At 38.4% G+C, this 21,519-nt stretch overlaps 1 protein-coding gene across 4 annotated transcripts in view; it reads right to left on the reverse strand.

The window, feature by feature from the left end:
- Positions 1-21,519, reverse strand: part of st18 (ST18 C2H2C-type zinc finger transcription factor) — a 43,077-nt gene that overhangs the window by 2,761 nt on the left and 18,797 nt on the right. For all 4 annotated transcript variants that reach the window (XM_042429806.1, XM_042429804.1, XM_042429805.1 and 1 more), the window contains 18 exons: positions 19,652-19,767; positions 17,108-17,159; positions 16,256-16,286; positions 15,822-16,009; positions 11,374-12,087; positions 10,469-10,603; positions 9,517-9,607; positions 9,329-9,421; positions 8,574-8,782; positions 8,068-8,267; positions 5,221-5,466; positions 3,862-3,974; positions 3,139-3,201; positions 2,747-2,815; positions 2,443-2,505; positions 1,930-2,010; positions 340-561; positions 86-171 (listed from right to left, as the gene is read on the reverse strand). In XM_042429806.1, coding sequence (XP_042285740.1) covers positions 86-171; positions 340-561; positions 1,930-2,010; positions 2,443-2,505; positions 2,747-2,815; positions 3,139-3,201; positions 3,862-3,974; positions 5,221-5,466; positions 8,068-8,267; positions 8,574-8,782; positions 9,329-9,421; positions 9,517-9,607; positions 10,469-10,603; positions 11,374-12,087; positions 15,822-16,009; positions 16,256-16,286; positions 17,108-17,159; positions 19,652-19,767 — 2,772 coding nt within the window. The remainder of the gene's footprint in view (positions 1-85; positions 172-339; positions 562-1,929; positions 2,011-2,442; positions 2,506-2,746; positions 2,816-3,138; positions 3,202-3,861; positions 3,975-5,220; positions 5,467-8,067; positions 8,268-8,573; positions 8,783-9,328; positions 9,422-9,516; positions 9,608-10,468; positions 10,604-11,373; positions 12,088-15,821; positions 16,010-16,255; positions 16,287-17,107; positions 17,160-19,651; positions 19,768-21,519) is intronic.

A 21,519-nucleotide genomic window follows, 5' to 3' on the forward strand; every position in this document is an offset into this window, starting at 1 on the left:
ATTTTTGACGAAATAAATGTAACTGGAATAAGCTGCAAAAATACTCAAGTAGTTTCACACCACACAGCATGTCAGAGTAGCTTACCGCTGCTGGCTTTCAGTTTGATAGTCATCTCTTCCTCTGAGTGCTTTTTCTTGATACTCTGTGCGTTCAGTGGGCAACCCGACAAGCTAGTTCACCGGGTCATAAATGACAATTTTAGGTGGGAGAATAAAACAAAACTCACCAACTTAAGCATCAATAGATATTGTGAATGAGAGTGAAGGTGCCATTGTAAGGATGCAACATGTCGACCAGCAGTATTGTTCAGAGATAAAATGGAGGACAGGCGACCTCACCTTCTGTGAGTGGCAAACACATTATTGGCATGTCCAAGGCCATTGCAGCCAGGCAAGGGACAATGGGGCAATTCCTGTTTATTGGCCTTCCAGGCAAAGGGCAGCCCATTGATGGACGACTCCTTCTGTCTTTTGGCAGCAAGTGGACAACTGCCTGCACTGCGGTGGGATGTGTATTTTCCCGATATATGGCCCTGTCCATCACATCCAAATACTGGACACCTACCAGAGAAACAAACAATCATGCATGTTGTAAACCTGCATTTTGCACACATGAGTATGTTTTTGTCACTTGCTAGAGACGTCTAACAGCACCAAAAATAACAACACAGCTGTTAAACTGCAAAGAATATTTTTAAAATACTGAAACCAAATCAGTCTCTGAGATCATTAAAAAAAAAAAATCTCTCTTTCAATAACTAGACCGGAAGATTTGTTAACCATTAAGTTGATTAATCCAGCCAAATGCTGATTAAAAATGAAGTCACCAAAACTAGAAATGGACTCAAATAATCGCATTAACTATAAGTTACTAATCCACTAAAACTTGACTTAGAATGAAAGCTGTGTTCAGTGCGTACTGTACATTTTGAGGTGACTGATATTTGTGCTCGCAAACATAAGCTGAATATCATTAAGAGTTTGTCAGTTGCATTTCCAGCCCTGTTTTCTGCAGGTCAGTAATGGAGTGACATGAATTACAGATAATTGTCATGTATCCCCTCATGCGAAAGAATGTAATTTGGAGGTGGCTAACCCTTTCCCTTATTGATAAAGGTGAAAGGTCACCTGAGATGATACAAATGGCACACATACTGTAGAGTGCTGCTGCAAAAAGCCTGTTTCAGCATTTTGTTACTCAACAGCGCAGCAGCACTTAGAGGACAAAACAACACCAGTCCCATTACTTACTTATCTACCACAGGTAGGTAGCTTGATGCAAGGCACCAGGACAATGGAGGGATGCCATATGGCCCACTATTTACAATAATCTAGGGGCATTTGCTACCCTCCCCCTTTCTCTCCCTTTCTCTCTTAATGTGTATGAGGTATATTCCAGTCTAATTCCTAAGCTCATGCCCTTGCATTAGTAATTAAAAAGAAAAAATCAGTGTCCAGATGTATAAGTAAACAAGGGCTCATATATCTGACTTTGGATTTAAACAGCAAATCAATTACATTATTTTTTTTTTCAATAACACTTTCACAGACAACAGAGAGCGCAATGATTAAGCTGCAAATGAGTGCAATGCCATCGGAGTGGGCAAATCAACATTTTCTTAATATACTATAATTATGAAGAAAGCACTCAGTGAAGAGTGATAAGCCAGATATTCCATTCAGAAAATAGGAACAAATACAAAACCCTGAAAAATCCCACAAAAACACGCTGTTAATCCTTAGAAAATAATTCACTAATGTTACAACAAGAGAAGTATTATTTTCTTTGTTTAACTTAATGGCCTCCAGGTATAATGCCCCCCCGGGCACAAAAGCATGACGCATTTTCACAATATTTTCTTTGTTTTATTTTTTCGAAACAAAAAAACATGACAGCATGGGATGAGAGAGAAAAAAAAAATCTCTTACTTAAGCTCTTGCTCATCTTTTTCATCCTTGTTTGGTGTGAGCTTCAAACCTCCCTTTCTGGCACGTGGACATCCTGACAAGCTATAAATGTTTAAAAACAGCATTAATGAAAACTATCCAACTGTTAACAAAAGCTGCTATGAAGTTTCAGTTGCACATGTTTAAGCAAATCTAAATCTATAAAACTAAATAAATATGATGTTCAATTATTGTAAAAGTTGTACTCTGCATTAGTATGTAGCAGAATATTCTGTTGTTGTAAAGTTGTACCAAAACTGCTCTGATAGGTAAAACAGTAAACAGATTTTAAAACAATAAATAAATGCTTAGACACATAGACGGATAGATAGATGAAAAGGCAGCCAAATAAATCAATAAAAACAAGAAATCAAAAAGTGCAGCATGTTTGCAGCATAAAGTGAGACTTTCACCATCTGTTTGAATGTCATGCATCTGACAAATGTATTTCATGCTCAGTTGCAATGTTTTTTTGTTTTTTTTTCTCTCTGCTACCTTCTGTGCGAAGCATAGTTCCCAGTCACATGTCCAGATCCATCACAACCAGGTGTTGGGCACCTGCAGGTTGAGAGACACAGGGACCAGGTGCTTTTTACAGCAAAAGACTACGAGCAGTGGATTCATGCAAATGTGCAGAAAAAGTTTCACAAATACCAAACAATGTTCAGTACATAGAATAGTGTGTAGTAGAAAGGAAAAGGAAAAGGAAAGCATTGACCCAAGCTGAGGCAAAAACAAGCTGCCTAGTTTCATGTGAAAAATCCTCAATAGCTACAATAACAGTTTTCAAAACACATACTTTAGTTCCTGAGAGTTGGCTGCCATCAGTGATTTGAGTGTTTTGTCAGCCAGGGGACATCCAGACACACTAGAGAGGATAAAGAGCTAACAGTCATTTTAATGCACTCTTTGATCACAGCTGAATTAAATAATCTTAATACAATGTCTCAATGCATATTTATACAAACATTATTTGGAAACATAATTCACTTCCTCTGTGTGAGAAAGCTTTTTCATGTCACAAATGTGAAAAAAAAAAAAAAAAAAAGACATATGATATGAAATCTAACTCTACAAGCTATATGACACGTTTTCAAGTGTAATAATCAACATAATTAAGCAATCAGCACTGTTTCCCTTGTCTGTATATCTGCTAGCTGGTGCTAATGAGAGTGTAATTAATTACAGTACCTCCGATGTGATGCATAATTCCCCGTCACATGGCCACTGCCGTCACAGCCTGGGGTCGGACAGCTGCAGGAGAACACAAAGCATTTAATACACAGATTACTCTACTTCCCACAGACTTGCCAAGCTTGAACTGAATCTTTCTCTTACATTGAGAACCTTTTCATGGGCATTAAAGAGAAAAAAAAAGAGTTAGTACAGCGGGAAATTTAGTAGAAATTTAATTTATAGCATAACTTTCAGTTTAATAATGTCTCTGAATGTCACTGAGGAAATCTGAGGGGGTACTGCGCTGTGGAAAAACTAGAGGATCCTACTTTTCTTGTGGTGTGATTCTCAAGAGGAGACCCAGCAGAGCATGCACTCTAACTACAAGAGTCAAGAGTTGTAAGCTTTGTACAGGACATACAGGGAGGAAACTCACTTTCAAATAGATATATTTCTTCTCCACATGAACCTGCAGACATACCAGTTACAATGATATGTGATATATCTTGCAGAATGGGATAGAAAAGGGACAGTTTCAGTGTGATTTGACTCAGTTGTATCACACTGCCCTACTTAAATAAAGTTAAGGCCTGGAATTACACTTATTATTATTATTAATACTGACCATCTGTCAAATAACATTTTCAAATGGAGGCTCACATTATGCACAGTTGACTGAATAAAGATGCCTTGAGATGTTTGACCCTTCCCTTAACAACAGTTTCTCACATATCATACCTCAAAAGCTCCTTCTTTGAATCTCGTAATAGCAGCTTGGCTTTGGAGCTCTTCATGCTAGCGTCTCCTTGATAGTGTTGGTCCTCCAAGGAGACCTGATCAAAATCCTCCGGCTAAGAAATAAGTGAAAACACATCCAAAATATTAATCCTGACCATAATATGCAATGACCTAAAAGTCAATAATTAATGAAAAACCCTGTATAATACTCTTAAACCACAAGCGCAGGGGTTAGAGTGCAAGGCAAAGAGATTATGCTTTAGGATACTTAAACTGTAGTAAACCATACATCCATTTAAAGTCATACTTAATCCACATAGTATTTAGTATGTATAGCCATGACATATGGATTTCCTTTTTTCCCTACAGACAAGATTCTGTAATCACCAGATCTTGTGTAAAAGCAGGTCAAATGTGACAACCCCTGATATCAGCTACAAATGAACACCACCTAAGAAATAAAAAGAAATCCTCTAATGTGTTGTGTTAATGTTCTGTGAGACCAGATTAACACTAGTAAATATATTTGATACATTTTATAGATTTACATATCTGACTAGAGAAGCTGCTGCTTTGTCTCAAAAACTGTCGGAAAAAATGTTCTTATCAAGTTTATCATTCAATTTCCCTTGGAAATTTGGATGTTTTAGCAAACTGCTGGATTTTACATCGTACAATGAAAAACTTTTTTAAGGCTGATTTGTGTATGTTTTGACTAAATTAGACTACTTTTAGTGGATGTGGATGCAGAATTTCTCCACCAAATTTTGGACCTTCATGTTTGGAAATTAAATGTTTACGCTTCAATAATTTCCTGATAATTCCTAGAAGGTTTCCCAGGATAATGTAATGTAATGACAGTGTAATCTAGTACTAATTACAGGGAAAACAAAGACAAAATTGTCAGACAGTTATTTTATTCAGAGTTTATTTTTTTGTGTTGAGTTTAAACACAGTCGTTGATTTAATGAGGAAACTTACAAAACATGTAAATAAACAACAAACTGAATCAATAAAATATAAATAAAAATTAAACTTCTGCTTATGACACTCTTACTAGGAAAACCATTAAACTTAATCTCTGTCTTGTTTCTTAATCTTCTTATGACTCTGCTGTTGAATCTCATTGTTTTAGTTGCACTTTGTTTAGCTGAAACGCTTTTGTTTGATGACACCAGACACTCTGCACCTTTTAACCCTCAAATTCATTCATTGACCCTCAAATTCAAATCCTATACCACACATTTCTCATGCTCTTAATGCATATATTACATCTTTAGATTACATCTAAAGTGACAGTTGTGGTTTTTTTGTTTGGGGGGCGTGTGTGTGTGTTTGGGGGGGGGCAGGGGGGGGTACCTCTTTGTCCTGTAAAACGTGTGCTTTGCTGAAGTTAACAGGGATGGGGCTCTCCCAGCTGTCTCTCTCACACAGCGGATGGTAGAAGGCGGGGCTGATGAGCACGCTCCCGCCTTTGGCCACAGTGGACTCGGGAGGAGACATCGGGTCGTCTGAAGGTGTTTTTGTCTGGGCCTTCACGTTATCCTTACATTTCTTCATACTCAAGTCCAGGGTCCCATTTTCATCCACTTCTATGAGCATGTCCTAAAAGCAAAGAAGTTTGATCAATCAATTAACACATGCCACAACATGTTGTAGAGGAGCACAACAAATGAAGTAGATATGATTGCAGTCACATGAAAACAAATGAATACAATCAGTCAAAGGATAAAAATAAAACCTTTTTCTAATTACAGTGAAAAGCATGTAAATAAAACAGCACGATGCTCCATTATTATGACAGTAGCGATATGGCAAACTTGAACCCTAACAACATTTCTCTGTAAACATGAAAAATGACTTGAAATTCACTGCAAAACAAACAATGTATTTAAATAATACATACAGTGGTTATCTCACACCAGACAAAGTACCAAACTAAGCCAGCGTTAATTCTGCTGAACACAAAAAAAAAATAATCACTGGTGTGTAGTTTTCCAGTGACAGCTGTGTCATCTATTTTCTAGGACACACAACCAAGATGGCAGCTGGGGGTGGGGGGGTAGGGGGGGAGGTGGGAGGGGGGCTGCTGGTTTTAGGTCATCATTATTACAGCAAAAATTAAAAAGCTTAATGTGGCATAAGTTTCCTTGCTGACAGATGTGTTTGTCGTTTTTGCGCTGAAATGCAATAGCGTGATGACTTATGGCTGTTTTATGGTATTAAAAGTTTTACCTCATTAAATGCTGAAATCCTTTTCCATAAATGAAACCAATTATTCAACGCATATGTTTCATTAAACCCTATACATCATTATTTTTTTTTGTAACCAAGGGGAGCCTTTCAAATTAATTAAAGGGGATCATTTTCATGAACATTGGATGTGGCTGTCCACTTTAATTATCCAGCCATTTGATGACGTGTGTACCTAATCAAAATAACACCAGTGTTAAACTAAAGGATGTACGAGACTTCTAGTGATTAATTTTGATTTTGTTTTTAGCCTCAACTAAAAAACAAAACGGAAGACTTAATTCTTTCTTTTTATATTATTGATTATTTAATGATGTAATTTAAGCATCTCACGTTGTTAAATAAGTCAAATCAGCTTATATTCACGCTTTAAAGGCCAGCTTTTTGTGTGTGTGTGTGTGTGTTGTTGTTGCGTGTGATATTTCAAAGTGTAACATACATATGCAGATGAGCATCCAACGACATATAACACTCTAAATATGGTCCCCTTTTTTCAGTCTTGAAAGCTGCTCTTTATTTTGTACATCTCAAGACAACTAAGCTGTAAATGAGAACAGATGATTAACTTGCTAACACTGTTTTATTCATTCAGTGGGCTGGTACCTGGTACAGGGCCACATTCTCAGCTCAACAAGCTGGGAGACAAGGATCTGTGCTGTGTAGGTGTGGAAACCTTGAATCATCTACAGTACAGTGAGCACGTATGTAACCCACAGAATGTGATCAATGTTAATCACGGAGTTTAAGTTGAACACAGTGCCACGTTGGAGATAATAACAGCAGAAGAAGATTTTGGATCCGCACACATTTCCGAGAAGAGTTTGGATTTTGTGTGAATTAAACTTTTCAGATGTTAACTCCTCTAACTGATTGGCTTAATCCATGAAAATGCTTTTAAAGACTATCTGGTGTAGACACACAGCCTATGTTGGATCATATAACTAAGCAAAATATCCTCTGCCATCTGCAGCGTGCAAGATGCGGTTTCAGACAAACAGTTCAGGGTTTTTACATGCCAGCTGATGTCGAAACAAAATACAATCTCCTCTCCTCTCGGCAGCTCCCGTTAGGGGTCGCCACAGCGGATCATCTGTTTCCATGTCTTCCTGTCCTTTGCATCTTCCTCTGTCATGCCAAACACCTGCATGTCTTCCCTCACCTCATAAACCCCCTCTTTGGTCTTCCTCTTTTCCTCTTGCCTGGCAGCTTCATATTTCTCCCAATATAAACAGCATCTCTCCTCTGCACATGTCCAAACCATCTCAATTTCACCTCTCTCTCACTTTGTCTCCAAACCGTCCAACATGAGCCGTCCCTCTAATATATGTACTCATTCCCTACAATCCTGTCCATCCTCATCACTCCCAATGAAAATCTTAGCATCTTAAACTCTGCCACCTCCAGCTCCATCTCCTCTCTTTTCATCAGTGCCACTGCCTCCAAACCATACAACATAGCTGGTCTCACAACCCTCTTGTAAACCTTCCCTTTCACTCTTGCTGGTAGCCTTTTGTCGCCTTTTGTCACCCACTCCACCCTGCCTGCACTCTTTTCTTCGCCTCTCTTCCGCACTTCCCGTTACTTTGTACAGCTGAACCCAAGTATTTAAACTCATCCACCTTCGCCACCTATACTCCTTGCATCCTCACCATCCGACTGTCCTCCCTCCCATCGAAACAAAATACAAAACCACATGTAAAAATAAAAAAAAAAGAGGAGTATTTGTAATTGGGAAAGAAGGCTGATTGTATTTCTTCTTTTGATGTGATTACACAAATTTTCATTTGTGTACATTAAAGCTTTATGGAGTGGAAACCTTGTTTTTCTGCCACCAGAGCACCAAGCTCCCCTTGCCAAATTCAGTCTTTTGATGTCTTCCCTTTTTATACACAAATCAGAGTTCCTTTAAAATGACCACATTAAATACCTTTCCAAGTGGTCTAATTTGATTACCTTTGTGGAGGTTGCCAAGGGCCGGCCAGCAACAGCCTCCATGTTCTTCCGGTAGCGAGTGGAGAGGTTAAGGATGGCGGCAGTCGCTGCGGCGGCTTGGAGACCGTCTTCTTTTTTGAATTGACTCGGTGGGCTGTGTTGACCGGAGGTGGGCAAGCGGCCACCTGGAGCACCAAGAAAGCCAGGATACTGCTGAGGTGCTAAAAGACAAATAATTAGCGAATAATTTAGTTACTGAGACACCAGGTGTTCCAACAAAACTTAATAATACACAGCAAACAAGTTGTAATTTGATCATTTTATCTGTTTTCAACCATTGATTTAAAAAGATAGATGCAAAAAAATAACATTTAAAAATTATAAACATGGATGTTGTGGACTAATAGGCTCCATACTTAAAAAAAATACATGACAAAATTACTTTGCCTCATTGATTCATCTTCCATAACATGTTAACTTGCAAACAAATACATTTCTTTGAGTGAAATAAAATATATGAAGCTTACAATCGGGGAAATGTGAGATTTCCTGGTCCTGGTTGGTCCCCATCAGAGGCTGTTTCCCAAAGACCTGTGCATCAAAGCTAGCGTAATCAAAGCGGATTCTGCTGTACTTGTCCATGTCTTTTGTGAGGCTCGTTTGCAAGGCTGCTACTGGATGAGAGAGCCTGTAGTTTAACTGGTTCATCTCGAACTTCTTTATCAAGCCGATGTTTCTGTGAGGAGACAAATTGAGGCTTTATATTATTGTGTATAACTTGTGAAATAACATGCCCAACAAGTCATTATAAAAGAGTTAAGTATAGACATTGTTTTAGAAGCACTCAGGGATGCCAGTGCTTTTGTACACATCGTCTGGGATCTGATGTGTGTTGTAGATCCACAGCCAGGTTGCCAGACTAATTAATATAGTAGGAGTGGGCATCCTGCCCATGATATATCCACAGGGAACAAAGAGTTCTGCTCTTTTATCATCTCTAATAGAGAGGAACTCACAGGAGCAGTAACCATTGCTTGTGTCTGCTTGGAAAGCTCAAAATAGACTGTGTGTTCTTTTGGAATCAGTGAATAAAAATATCCCACACTCTCCTCAACAATAATAGTGTTTATCACTTTTTTGCATAACCTCAGTTACGCTTTTAGAACTCCAGTCCACTACAGAGCTGCATATGATTTTTGGATGCTTGTAGTAATTATTTTTTTCTGCAAATGCAACCACATTTATAGCAGTTGGAAATCCCTAAGGTTATCTGGCATTATACCTCGGTGAGCGATCAGGTGTTTGTCTGCATTTCAGGCTCTCGTCCTGAGGTTTGGAGACTTTCACTGCAGCAGCGATGGGGCAGCCTGAGAGACTGGATGAGGAGGAAATCAAACACATTAGCCTAATACTGTAACTCATCTATGAACAGGGTGCAGATTCCTAATGGCTTTCTACCGATGCATATACCTCCGGTGGGTGCTACGGTTGCTGTTGACATGGCCTCTTCCTGTGCACCCGGGTGTAGGGCACTTGAGGACGTTCTCATGCATGGCCAGGACTGAGGAGACAAGGACACAGAGAGAGGAGATAAGCTCAGTAAGGGAAACACGTAAAACATAATCAAGCTGACAGATTATGAGATGGTAAATACACATACTGAGCATTTTGGCAATGAAACAAATAGAAATTTTCATACATTAAATGATGATTTATGTAACTGGTTGGTACATTAGAGCCTATAGAGAAAAGATCCTACAGAGACAGAAACAGGAGAAAAAAGCAGACAGCTTTTCTCATTGTGAGGAATGCTGTAATGTGGCTGAAATGTAAATAGCTTAGTGCAAAGAGGAGCGTAACAAGACAGCTGATTATATTCTTCAAAACAAACGCGTCGTTAAAGGTCCGCTCTGTATCCTTAGAAACTTCCTTTCTGTACATATTCTCCAATTAGTTTGTTGGAGTTGTCTATTTATTTTTGAATACTGCGTTAGCTAGCCCTTTGATTTGCAAATACTGCCTCCAGTCTAAGAGCACGCGCTTTTTTGAAAAAGTTAATTACTTTTTCTGTTCCTTTTGTAACATTACTGTTTAATGTTGAATGTTTGTTGAGTTATATTGAAATGACTTAACAATCGCCAATGTGAAAAAAAAAAAAAAAAAGGAATTCAATATTCACACATTACAACACATTACGAGAGAGAGAGAAAAAAATCCTTTAAGTGTATTTGAAAAGTTTCATGCACATCTTTGAATTGAACTAAATGTATAAGCAAGTATTTCTTGTCTTTGGGTCGCTGCTAAGAGGATTCCAATTACTGTGGTTGATTGTAAATCCTAAAACTGCCTGTTTTTACATGTAGGAATCATCCATTATACAGTATACACTGTATACACACACAGAATTGCTTGTGTGACTTACTCTCTGGAGGAACTCTGACTTTATGAGGACATCCAGACAAACTCCTGTGATGTGGGTACAGGCCGGTCACATGACCAGTGCCATCGCAGCCAGGAGTTGGACACTTTATATCCTTCTTATCTGTCCGTGGAGAATCTGTAGACACAGTGAAACAAGATGTTACACTGAATTAATACAAGTACTAGTGCTGCCTGGATGTACTGTAGCCTATTTCTTTATATACAGTTTATAGATTCTATTAAGAAATGTAGAAATAAGTGAAAAGTAAAATATACATCTAATGCACTTGTACTGTCCTGTATACATATTGTACAAAGGTCAACAGATTGAAATATCATGCAAAGCCAGACACTTTTTTTTTTCTTTTTTTTTACAAAATGCATCTATTAATCTGTCATTTTAGTTAAGGCTGCAGTTCAACACAGAGCATTCACTTCTTAATGCCCATCCATCGAAAGATTACATCTAGGATTACACATTTAGCTGCAGTCATTTGAAGAATCAGAGGGAAACATGAGAGGTACTTTAGGAGGATTTAAGACTTATGGTCATGGTTAAATATCCAGTTGATTCCTATCAAAATCCAATATTCTGAGTAGTAGCAATTCCATCAGAAAATTTTGTTCTTCTTTATTTTAGTCTGTTTATTTATTACTTCACTTGTTGCCAAAATGTTTTTAGTACTTAAGAGGATTTCCACCCTCTGATTCCCCCACCCTGAGTCTGGTTCTTTTATTCCTTTTAATGTTTTTTGAGCACCCAATCATCCAAATCACAATTGGTCTGATTTAAACTGGATAAAGGTGCATTTTTGAAAGCCATTAATTCCTATACTGATCACTTTTTCTTTTCTACTTTAGATCAACTTTATTTTGTATAATAGGCGTTTCCCTCTTCATTGTTACCTTTTCCTCCATGATAGTTGAGCCTGCTGTCCATGTCCATCATCCTATGGTGCCTTCTCTCATTGGTCATCTGCTCCATGAGGAACCGGTCCATCTCCCTGTAGGCGTGGTGCAGGACCTGTCTTTGCTCTGTCTGCAGAGCTATGGCCTGCTCTAACAGGCTGAAGTTCACTCTGCCTCGACTCATTTCGAGGCCTCTCTCGTGCAGGCCCAGCGCCCAGCCCTCCAGCCGAGGTGGCCTCTCCATCTCTGACTCCCCTTCGCTGTCCTCCTCTGTGGGGAGCGGCCTGTATCTCAGTGCCTCGGCCTGAAAAATGCTTCCTCTACCCATCGGACCACCTAGTTCTGCGTGAGGCTCTTCTTTCACATGGCCGTTCCTGCCTGAAAGGTCTTCAGAGGCTCCGGAGGGGCTGCAGTTGGAGCCATTCACCTTGGCAGACAAAGACAGAGGCTCCCATTCAGCTTCCCTCATGTCTCTGTACGGACTCTGTGGTGACGGTGAACCGCTCATCCTGTCTTGACTTTGGTCTTCCTCTTCGTTGTTAAGGAGCTCCTCTTCGTCTTCATCTATCAGAGGTTCGGGTGTGTCGACCTCACACTGTGGAGAGCCATTAGATGTAACTTCAGACCATCCGAGCGAATCGTTTGACTTTGCTGCCACGTCCCGGCAGCTGTTTCTGTTGGCCACTCCATTGACTGCATTTAAGTTTCCATCTAAAACAACAAGAAAACACTCATTATTTCATGTGCTTTAACAGACCAAACATGTTCCTTTGTGACCCCTCAGTCACACACAGGATAAGAATTGTATGTCCTTGGTAATCTGCAAATCCATTTAAGGTTTTAGATTTTGTGTTACTTTTCTATGAATAACATCTTGAGAAAAACATGTTTTTATAACCATCTAGAGGATTTTAAGAACACATGCTGCAATAGAAATGATAATCATAAGGTTGCAAGATTTCAAAGCAATTACTTGAGTAAATTCTAGATAACATATGTGACCCTTCTTTCTGCTAGTTGAACATGAAACCCGAACATGAGAGACACAATTGTTTTCTCTTTCCTGTGTGTCTCCAATTGGACAACAACACAGATTTAGGACAAGATTATGGAGGGATTTTGCAGTACGGTGGACAGTTAGTTATGTGTATTTTTAAGTGCAAGCTAAGCAGCAACATGTTGTCATGTGCGCAAAAATGATTTAAAAACACATAATTACTGTTTCTAGGGATGAGAACAAGGAAAGTGAAGAGGATTCCTGAAAACACAGATGGAGGAAATCAAAAACACGGAGATGAAAAGAGAAAATCTCTGTGAGCTGCTGCTGTCTGTGTGGCAGAACTTGGTTTAGGAGAAGCCAACCGTACACCTCATTCAGAAAACTGACAATAATTTTGCTAGAAAAAGAAAATGATAAGAGCACAACAGCCAACAGTGCTGACAGAAATGACTGCTTTGTGAACATGACCCAAAACAAAATAGCTGCAAAAATACAAGTAATTAGATTAATTTTAATTAGAATATGTCATTTTTAATTTACTTGTAGTTTCTTTGTAGTATATTTGAAAAATGATTATGAGCATGGTTGTGAAACTGCTTAAAAATCGGAAATGCCAAGGTATTAACAGTGCATTTGATTGGAAAAAGTAGCTTTTCTATTGGTGTGAACTAAAACAGGATGCTTTTTAGCGTTGAAAAGACAAAAAAAATAGTTAAACATTTTTTTCTTTTTACTACAAGCTCTCTAAGTAATTATTTATGTGGGTGTCTTTTTGATATCACTATTATTTCAGTGTAAAATGTTAAAACCCTACAATTATCCAAGATGCTGCAGAAGATGGTTGGTAGATTATTTAAGAGGAAGTTTTAGCAAATTAGAAGAGTTTTTCCAATGATATATTATCATGTTATATATTGGTTTTGGAAAATGGCTTCTGTTTCTTACATTTTGGGATTTTGGCTTTTAAAAAATCCTTAAGGGTGTAATAAGATACCATATACTGTATGATAAATGTAATCCCATTATTACAGATTTATAAAATACATACTATATGTACTTTTCATCTTAAATTTTACACTAATTTCATATAATCTTTTTTTCTGTGGCTTATTTTGCTGAGTGCTCTCAATAATTTAATTTGCATTGCCCTTTAGCTGTCTGTCTTTCAGCAGAAATCCCGGTCACATGTACAGAAAGCCACAAGATTGTGGGAAGCCTTATGCACTGAAAGTCTGATCAGCCGAACAGACAAAGAGGGTTATGGTTATCCCCCAAAATGCATCTGAAACAACACTTTATTAACACCACTGATTATATTAGGTCATGGTCAGTGATTAACAATGGAAAGCTATCATCTGGATTGATTCAACAAAATCTCTCTTGATCCTCCCAAAACCATTCAAACTTATGCTCTATTAAGGCTCTTTGGGCTGTGGGGCTTTTTACTTTCAGTAGGCTGTACTGTAGGTCTCTATCCTCTTAAGTGGCTAGACATCACAGACCAAACTGAAAAGTAGGATTCGATAGGTCGAGATAGATAGAGATGGATTGTGTGAATCAGATCACACTGCTGAGGATGATACAGATACAGGCATTATCAGACAGCTACGACTTATTAATGGGTGCAGCACAAAAAATTAATCCTTGCCAAAAGAGCTTTAAAATTATGAAATAAAATATGTGGCACTAATAAATAGGCAAATTGTCTTTGCAGATAAACGAGTTTGATTGACATGTCTATAGTTTTATATGCATTTTGCTCGGGCAACATTACAACATGTTACTGTCAGTTCCTTGCTGTAGAAATATTTGAAAAGGGACATTTAAAGACAAACCCTGTTGAATGAAAAACTAAAGCCAGTTACACGTATTTACATTTATGAGGCAAGCAACAAGAGTTTTGTTTTTCATCCAGATGGACTCCCAGGCCTGACACAGCCGCATACAGTCAGACAAGCACACAGACGTATACACACACACACACACACACACACACACACACACATAGAAGTGCAGTGAAAAAAGGAAAGAGATGGAGGAAAAAAACTTGGATCCCTCCGGTGGTTTGTGTGTTGGAACAGGTGAACAGTTTGTACTCCAGAATAGCCATTACCAGCACTCTGCAGCAGGACTGCAGTTGGCTGGAGTTGAACGCAGTGTGGCTCGACCAAACGAGAGGCTTATTTTTCTCCCTTTTTGTTAAAATGCAGATATGACCAGCTTCCCGCTGCAAAAATTCTTACAGCCTCCGGTCCACTTTTCCAATTTTTTTTTTTTTTTTTTTTTTGACAGAAAATAACCCCCTCAATCTGACAATGACAGCAAAATATGTTCTGAAAATGTTTATCAATATCCGTGTTCATTTGACACTCTTCAGACTTTGCAGTTTTTATTCTGGCAGGATTCTGTTTTGTTTTAAAGTCATAGTCCATTGAATGTGAGGTTGAAATAAGGGAAAATAGTCAATCAATGTTGGATGATAAAAAGATAAAGTATCTAGAATACACAACAACAAAGGAAACCTGATGATACACAGTGAATTACTTAGATAATTGTAATGTAATATGAACCCAGGAAACAAATAAATTCCATTTCCAATGAATCCACACAATTCAGTGAGCTACTCTCCTGGTCCATTTAACAACACACATGTGTACTATAATGAGCTGTAGACATTATGCCTAATTATGTATTAGACTGTGTTAGAGGGCCTAACAAAAGCTTTTGAAAGGGACAATTACGTTTGTTGCTTAGTTACATTGTTAAAAATATACCAAATCAGTGCAGATTATGGTGGACGAGAATGCACATGTACACCACAAGCATTGTTGCCAAAACGCACAAAATTCAATTCATTAGGAAAAAAGAAAACATTTTTGCTCCTGAAAAGGACAGTAGCATAAGTGAAAATAAATAATTTTAACTGTTGTTGATGAAATGGTTTGCGGTTGAGTAAAGTCTTTGTAAAAAAAATAAAAAATAAAACATTGGAACATCAGCCAATCTTGCCAAACAATGCTGACAACTCATTTGTTTTCCACAATAGGCAACTTCAATAAAAATTCAATTTAAAAGAATGGGAGAAGTTTAATTTAAATCAAAGTGAACTGGTGCACTCCCCCATTCAGTTTTTCATTCTATGGATTCAATGGGTTTGGACTGGCTATTGAAAAAGGACAGATGAGGGGTCTGAAATCTGGCCTCATCAAAAGAGGGTAAAGCCACGCCAAAAATATCATGGCAGATCAGCTGTCAAAACTTCAATTTGTGGACGTGAGACACAACTAATGTGGACCCAGCAGTGTAGTCTTTCACTTCCACTGCACAATGACTGCGGCTGCTGGCTGATGGCAGAGGGAGGGAAATATGAATGCAACAGATGGGATTTTAAAATTCAGCGTCAATTGTTCATCAAAACAGACAAAACAACAGGACATCTGTTTACCTGCTGGAGTGTCAATGTTCCTCAGCTCGTCTTTGTCCTGTGGCAGTGCCAGGTCCTCACTCTCCTCTTCACATGCCTCGCTGGGGCTGTAGTGGCGGGGCTTCATCAGCAGGGACTTTCTCTTGTTGACGGGGGCGCCCTGCACCCCTTCCTGTGCACTCCTCTTCCTAGCCATGGACCCATATGGGCTGGAGAGAAGAGGAGAACGGACAAAAAGCGCAGCAGGGTCAGCAGAGGCCTCGGTGGCTGCTTGGGCTCACAGTTTGAATAGTCCAACTTGTAAAATTTAGGGGTTGAGACAAAAACTGAAGACTTTTTTTTAATACATTATAAAGTTAAAACCATTTTAATGAACCCCATCTGTGATCTAGCAGGAAAATATTTAATTTTTGGCAAACAGATAAAAAAAGCTGTTTATGTCGTGAAATTTTTACCTGTGAGTCTCAGTGATGCAGTCGGCCAGCCCTGTGAAATACAGGCCAAGAAAGAACAGATAAAAAGTCGTGTTTACATTTCCACTACAGTAGCACAGCATCTGTCGACATATTCTTCATCAAAGGTTCAAGGCGACCGACTACTTTTGGACAATTGCTTATGAAATTTTACAATGTTCTGTAAATATTTGTTTTGTAGATAATGTTTTAGGGGTGATAGCACCTGAGCTAAAACAGCCTTTTACCATAGATTTTATTCTTTTTTTTTTTTACAATGCCATCGGGTGTAATCAGCATAAGGATGGAGAAGTGGTCTCTTCATTGATCTGAAAAGCTTTTCATTCTGTCTGCTTATTCTCTGGGAGTCCAACTGTAGCTCATCCTTTGACAGCGCTGACAACATGATCTAAAAGGGTAAATCAATTTTCCCAGAGGCCTGCGTGAATCTCATTCACAAGTTCTACCCCTACTCCTATGAAGCACAACCAATAATAACACTTTTCATGAATTTCCCCAGATGTAGTAATAGCTCCAGCGTGAACAGGCAGGCCTCAGAGGCCCTGAACACTTGCATAATGACATATCCAGTCTAGAGGTTTTCAATCACACAATATATACACACTCCTTAACTAATTTGAGCCAGTGTTCCAATTTAATGAAGTTATTCCCCTCTGAATAATGAAATAGCAGTGCAGTGCTCTTCAGACCGGTAAGATAATACATAAAATTGACAGTTACAAAGTTGGATTGTTGAACTGATACCCCTAACCCATGGCGATAAGTGGAATATGTGTGTGTGAGCGTGTATGTGTGTGCAGTTAAAAGCAAACTAAAACTGAAAGCCATACTCACCTGTGCTGCTGTTACATGTTTTCAGGGTTTGGTCCTCACCGTCAGAATCCATCTGTAAAAAAACAACAACAACAAAAAAAACACATTCAATGTACAGGTGATGCCACAAAATAAAAGATTTTTAAGTATGTATTTTAATTTATTTCTTTTATTTGAAGTGGAAAAAAAGCTTTAACACTAAACAGATTATTGTTTTGTTAGATAAGCTTGGAGTAGCCCACAGCCAGTGAGCATTAAAATCAATTTGTGTGCAGCACAACATCACAAACAGCCACTGAAAAATCCAGTAATATGCAAACACATAAAGTATGATGTTAGGGGGGAAAAAAAAGTTTCAAAGGTGAGTAAAAATGTAATGACACTAAATAATGACATTAAAGTACGGACAGCACCTCGCAGTGTGTGTTTAGACAAAAATAGTTGCTAAAATCTATCCACTCTCGCTGGCTGTTGCTTGTGAGTCCCAAATAAAACCTATTAAACATAATTATTCCAGGCTGATGGTGGTGTATAGTGGTCACAGGCCAGTGAAATCTGTGAGTCATAGGATATGCTGTTACTTTTCCCTGGTAATGGGAAACATGACTCCTCTCTCTCGTTTGCTGTTGTGATTGAAGGCACTGACCTGTCATACATTTATAATAGGGGAGCAGGTGTGGCAGTGATGGACCTTAATTTCCTTTAATAAACCTTTTATGTGCCACACTCTTAATGCCACGCCGGGCCCTCAGAGGTCCTGCTCATAATAGGTTCATTACTTTTGATTACTACAGCCTATTGAGACAAACAACTCCCAAACACTATAGATTACATTCTGTAAAAATGAATGTACCTCATTAGTTTGTAACACTTTTCCACACAGACATGCTTCAACATTTTGTATAAATTTGTCGTTCTGAAGGCAAAATGTTGCTCTTACATCCTGCAACCCGAGATTGTAACATGGACATTAATCAAAGTTCAAATGATGTTATCAGTGTACCTAAATATCACCACTGACTCACACACGTTTATTACCAGGGTGTTTTTTTTTATTTTATTTGACATTTTAGATGTGCCCCTCACTACATAAATGTTTTAAAAACAGTATTTTATCATTAAGTTGTTTTACTTCTTTATATTTCTCTGGTTAAATTAAGAAGACTGTATTTATAAAAATAACAGAATGATTCAGTTTAATAATAAAAAAAAAGCTACACATATCAGAATCACCTAAACAAAATGTGTAATAGGTGCAAATCCTCAATATATAGTCAGTCATATGTCCATCCAGCCAATAAAAGCAAATTACACAGACTCACAATTTTTTTCATCATAAGCTGCGTATCCAGTTTCACATATAAGTTTGAGTCAAACAAGCAAAGTCAAACCTTTCTTTTGTCAGCGCTGCTCTTAAAGGACGTCACATGTGCATTTATTTCATAATAATGACCAAACGTACTGGTGGCAGTGATTTAATGCCCATAACAAAGAATGACAAGTAACAAGATGAGGAAAGCCTCGGTAGGTATCCGTGGTGGACTAACAGGTACTCCTGGCACGGCAACAACATGAAAAAACATGTGACGCTGAGTGTTTACAAAAGCAGAGCAAACAGACATATTCAGCATCAAATGGGAGTTTTTACTGGACATTCCCTACGCAGTCTGGTTGAGAACTTTATATAATTAACCTTTTCATTATTATTGTATGATGATTCTCTTGATCATTTTTTAAACACACTATTAGAATATGTGTTGTCGATTAACAGTGGCCTTATTCCAGCATAATAACTTACTGAATAAGAGTGTAAATACAAATAATACCCCTTATTTTGAAAAAAAAAACGTTTTTTTCAATGATTTTTCAGTTTCATAACTAAAAATTACATCATGTTGTGTCACAATAAGTGTTAAATTGCCAAATAATCACATAAAACATGGTAAAGACACAATAGGGATTATTGGAGCGTTGCTTTTTTTACACACAATAAGGCTACCATGTTTCTGAACGATACCAGTGTTTTTGTGTATTCTATTACAATTCTTGTTGACTTTACATCACTGCTGAGCATTTCCCATACAGCATACAGTCTTAAATCTTACATTTAATATGTTTCTGACCTTCTAGGCAGTCATTGATTGACATTCATTTTTATATATAGTTTGATGTTCAACTCACAATGACTTAAAACACTGGCATAGTCCTTTAACAAAGTAAATATCTCTCTAAACTTTCTATCAGGGCTTCAAAGAAAGTTTTACAGGTTCAAATCCAACTGAGGCAACCTGACAACAAAAGGCAACGGAATCACTTTAGAAAAGCAGACTCAGCAATACCTTTTAAAGAGTATATTATCTGCCAGCCACCCACAGCTCTGCATAAGTAAAACTAATCTCAGTTTGTGATCACCGTGGTCAAAGGAGCAGTGACACTCCACCACTTAGCATGCTACTTATCCAAAACACTGTTACACAATCATTTATCCCCAGAGACTTTTTGTCCCTAACAAAAGTTACTTTTCACGTTGTATTTAGAGTTTAACATCCGCGCCATGAGGTTTACCTTTGATTGTTGTTTTCCGAGCGCTCTGTAGGATAAGATGCCAGATCCACACTGTCCACCCTGGTTGATGCTTTCACACTTCTTATCTCTCAGGAGGTGATCATGTAATTCATTCTCTGTAACAGAAAACACATCACACACACACACATATATATAATGTATATATATAATGGATATATAATACCGTGAATAATATTGTAAGACTTTTTTTGCTCATGAAAAATTGATTGTATGTCTTTAACCCTTGTTTGTTATTAATATTTTATAATCTATAAGACATGGATGTCAGTCAGAAAAAGGTGGAAAGAGCATATTAATACCTCACATGGAATAAGGAACACGGTGCCAATTGATTGCTTGACAGAGATCAAATTGTTTGCTTCTAATTAATACAAAACATCCAAGAGGGAAAACAAGGATGAACACAATGAGTACATTAAGCCTCTTCACTTCACAGATCTTATTATGGAATTATTTATTTCTGTTAGCTTTGAAAAAAAAAAAAAACAACATCTTCTTAATTATAGCTCACAGAGCGTTTCCCCGGAAAAACAAAACTGGGGGAAAAAAGGATAGCGGGGGGAGGGAGGGGTATTCACTCAGGTTCATTAGCATATGAAAAAAGACTCACTACTATTTGAGCTGGTTCGTCATCTGCTGAATCATATTTATGCACCCCACCCCCCCTTATACACACACATACACACACCCCAAGTCCAACACAAATAATGCTTCTCAGAGGACGGTTTCCCTGCGTCTAGGGCAGATTTCTCAGGGGGAAAGGAGGCAGCCTGATGCTGAGGGTCTATGAGATTTTCTATGTGTTAATCTGGCTGCTAGCTGTCCTTGAGCCCAACCCATTCCCCCCTAACCCCATCTGCTAGCATTCCCACCACAGAGGAGAGAATGGGCTGCGACTGGGGGAGAAAGAGAGAGACCCTTCCCAGTCCAACAATCATGAATAACCATTGCCTCGCACCATTATCACAAGGCTGGATCCAAGCTGAGATGGTGGAGAGGAAATATCTGTAAAATACCCTGACGCTCCTGACAGTACTCTAACCACACTCTCGCATTTTGTTGTAAGTGATGCTATTATTATTATTTTCATATAATGCCTTATTAATACCGTGCAGCTGCTGTGGATATTCATCACTGACCTTGAGTCTTTGTGTCCCCTTGTTCCCAGCTTATCCGTGCACTTGGGACGCTCTCACGTAATTAACACAGACATTATTGTGATGGAGTAAAAAACTCAATGGTACTGGGCTGATACCTCATCTTGAAACCAATAAAGCAGGCCAGAGTAGCAAAGTAAGATTCTGGAGACCATAAAATTAATTACATTATTTACATTTCCTTTAGATAGTGGGGTACAGGCGAGATGATAGAGGCAAATGAGATTACACCAAAATAAGATTTCAAAATGTCAGTGCTGCACACTCAACCAACCAACTGTTATGATTAGATTACTCTTTTAATATAATTACTGTCTAAAGCTGTGTGTGGAAACAATGCATACATAAAAAACAGGAGCCGCGTCTTAACTGATTCACATCCCTTTTTCTCCATGAGCCTTTTTCTCTTAACCTTTCTTCAACAGTATCATTTTGAATTATAGGGAACGGATGGGTGCTCTGTGCAAGGTCACTGTCTGGTGTGTACTCCCCCCCCCTCTCTCCTTGTTTTTGTTTCCTCTTCCAGAAGCACACTGAGTGAAGGGTTAAAACTGGAATGGATTTAATTATGGAATGAATGGAATTATAATGCGCCTGCAGCAAGTTTTCCTCCTTATTTATTAAAGCAGCTGATGGGCCAGGTTTGATGAGCCACTTCTGGCATAATTGAGTCATCACACAAAGAGGGTT

This window comes from Thunnus maccoyii, chromosome 12, assembly GCF_910596095.1.
Source record: "Thunnus maccoyii chromosome 12, fThuMac1.1, whole genome shotgun sequence".
Lineage (NCBI taxonomy): Eukaryota > Metazoa > Chordata > Actinopteri > Scombriformes > Scombridae > Thunnus > Thunnus maccoyii.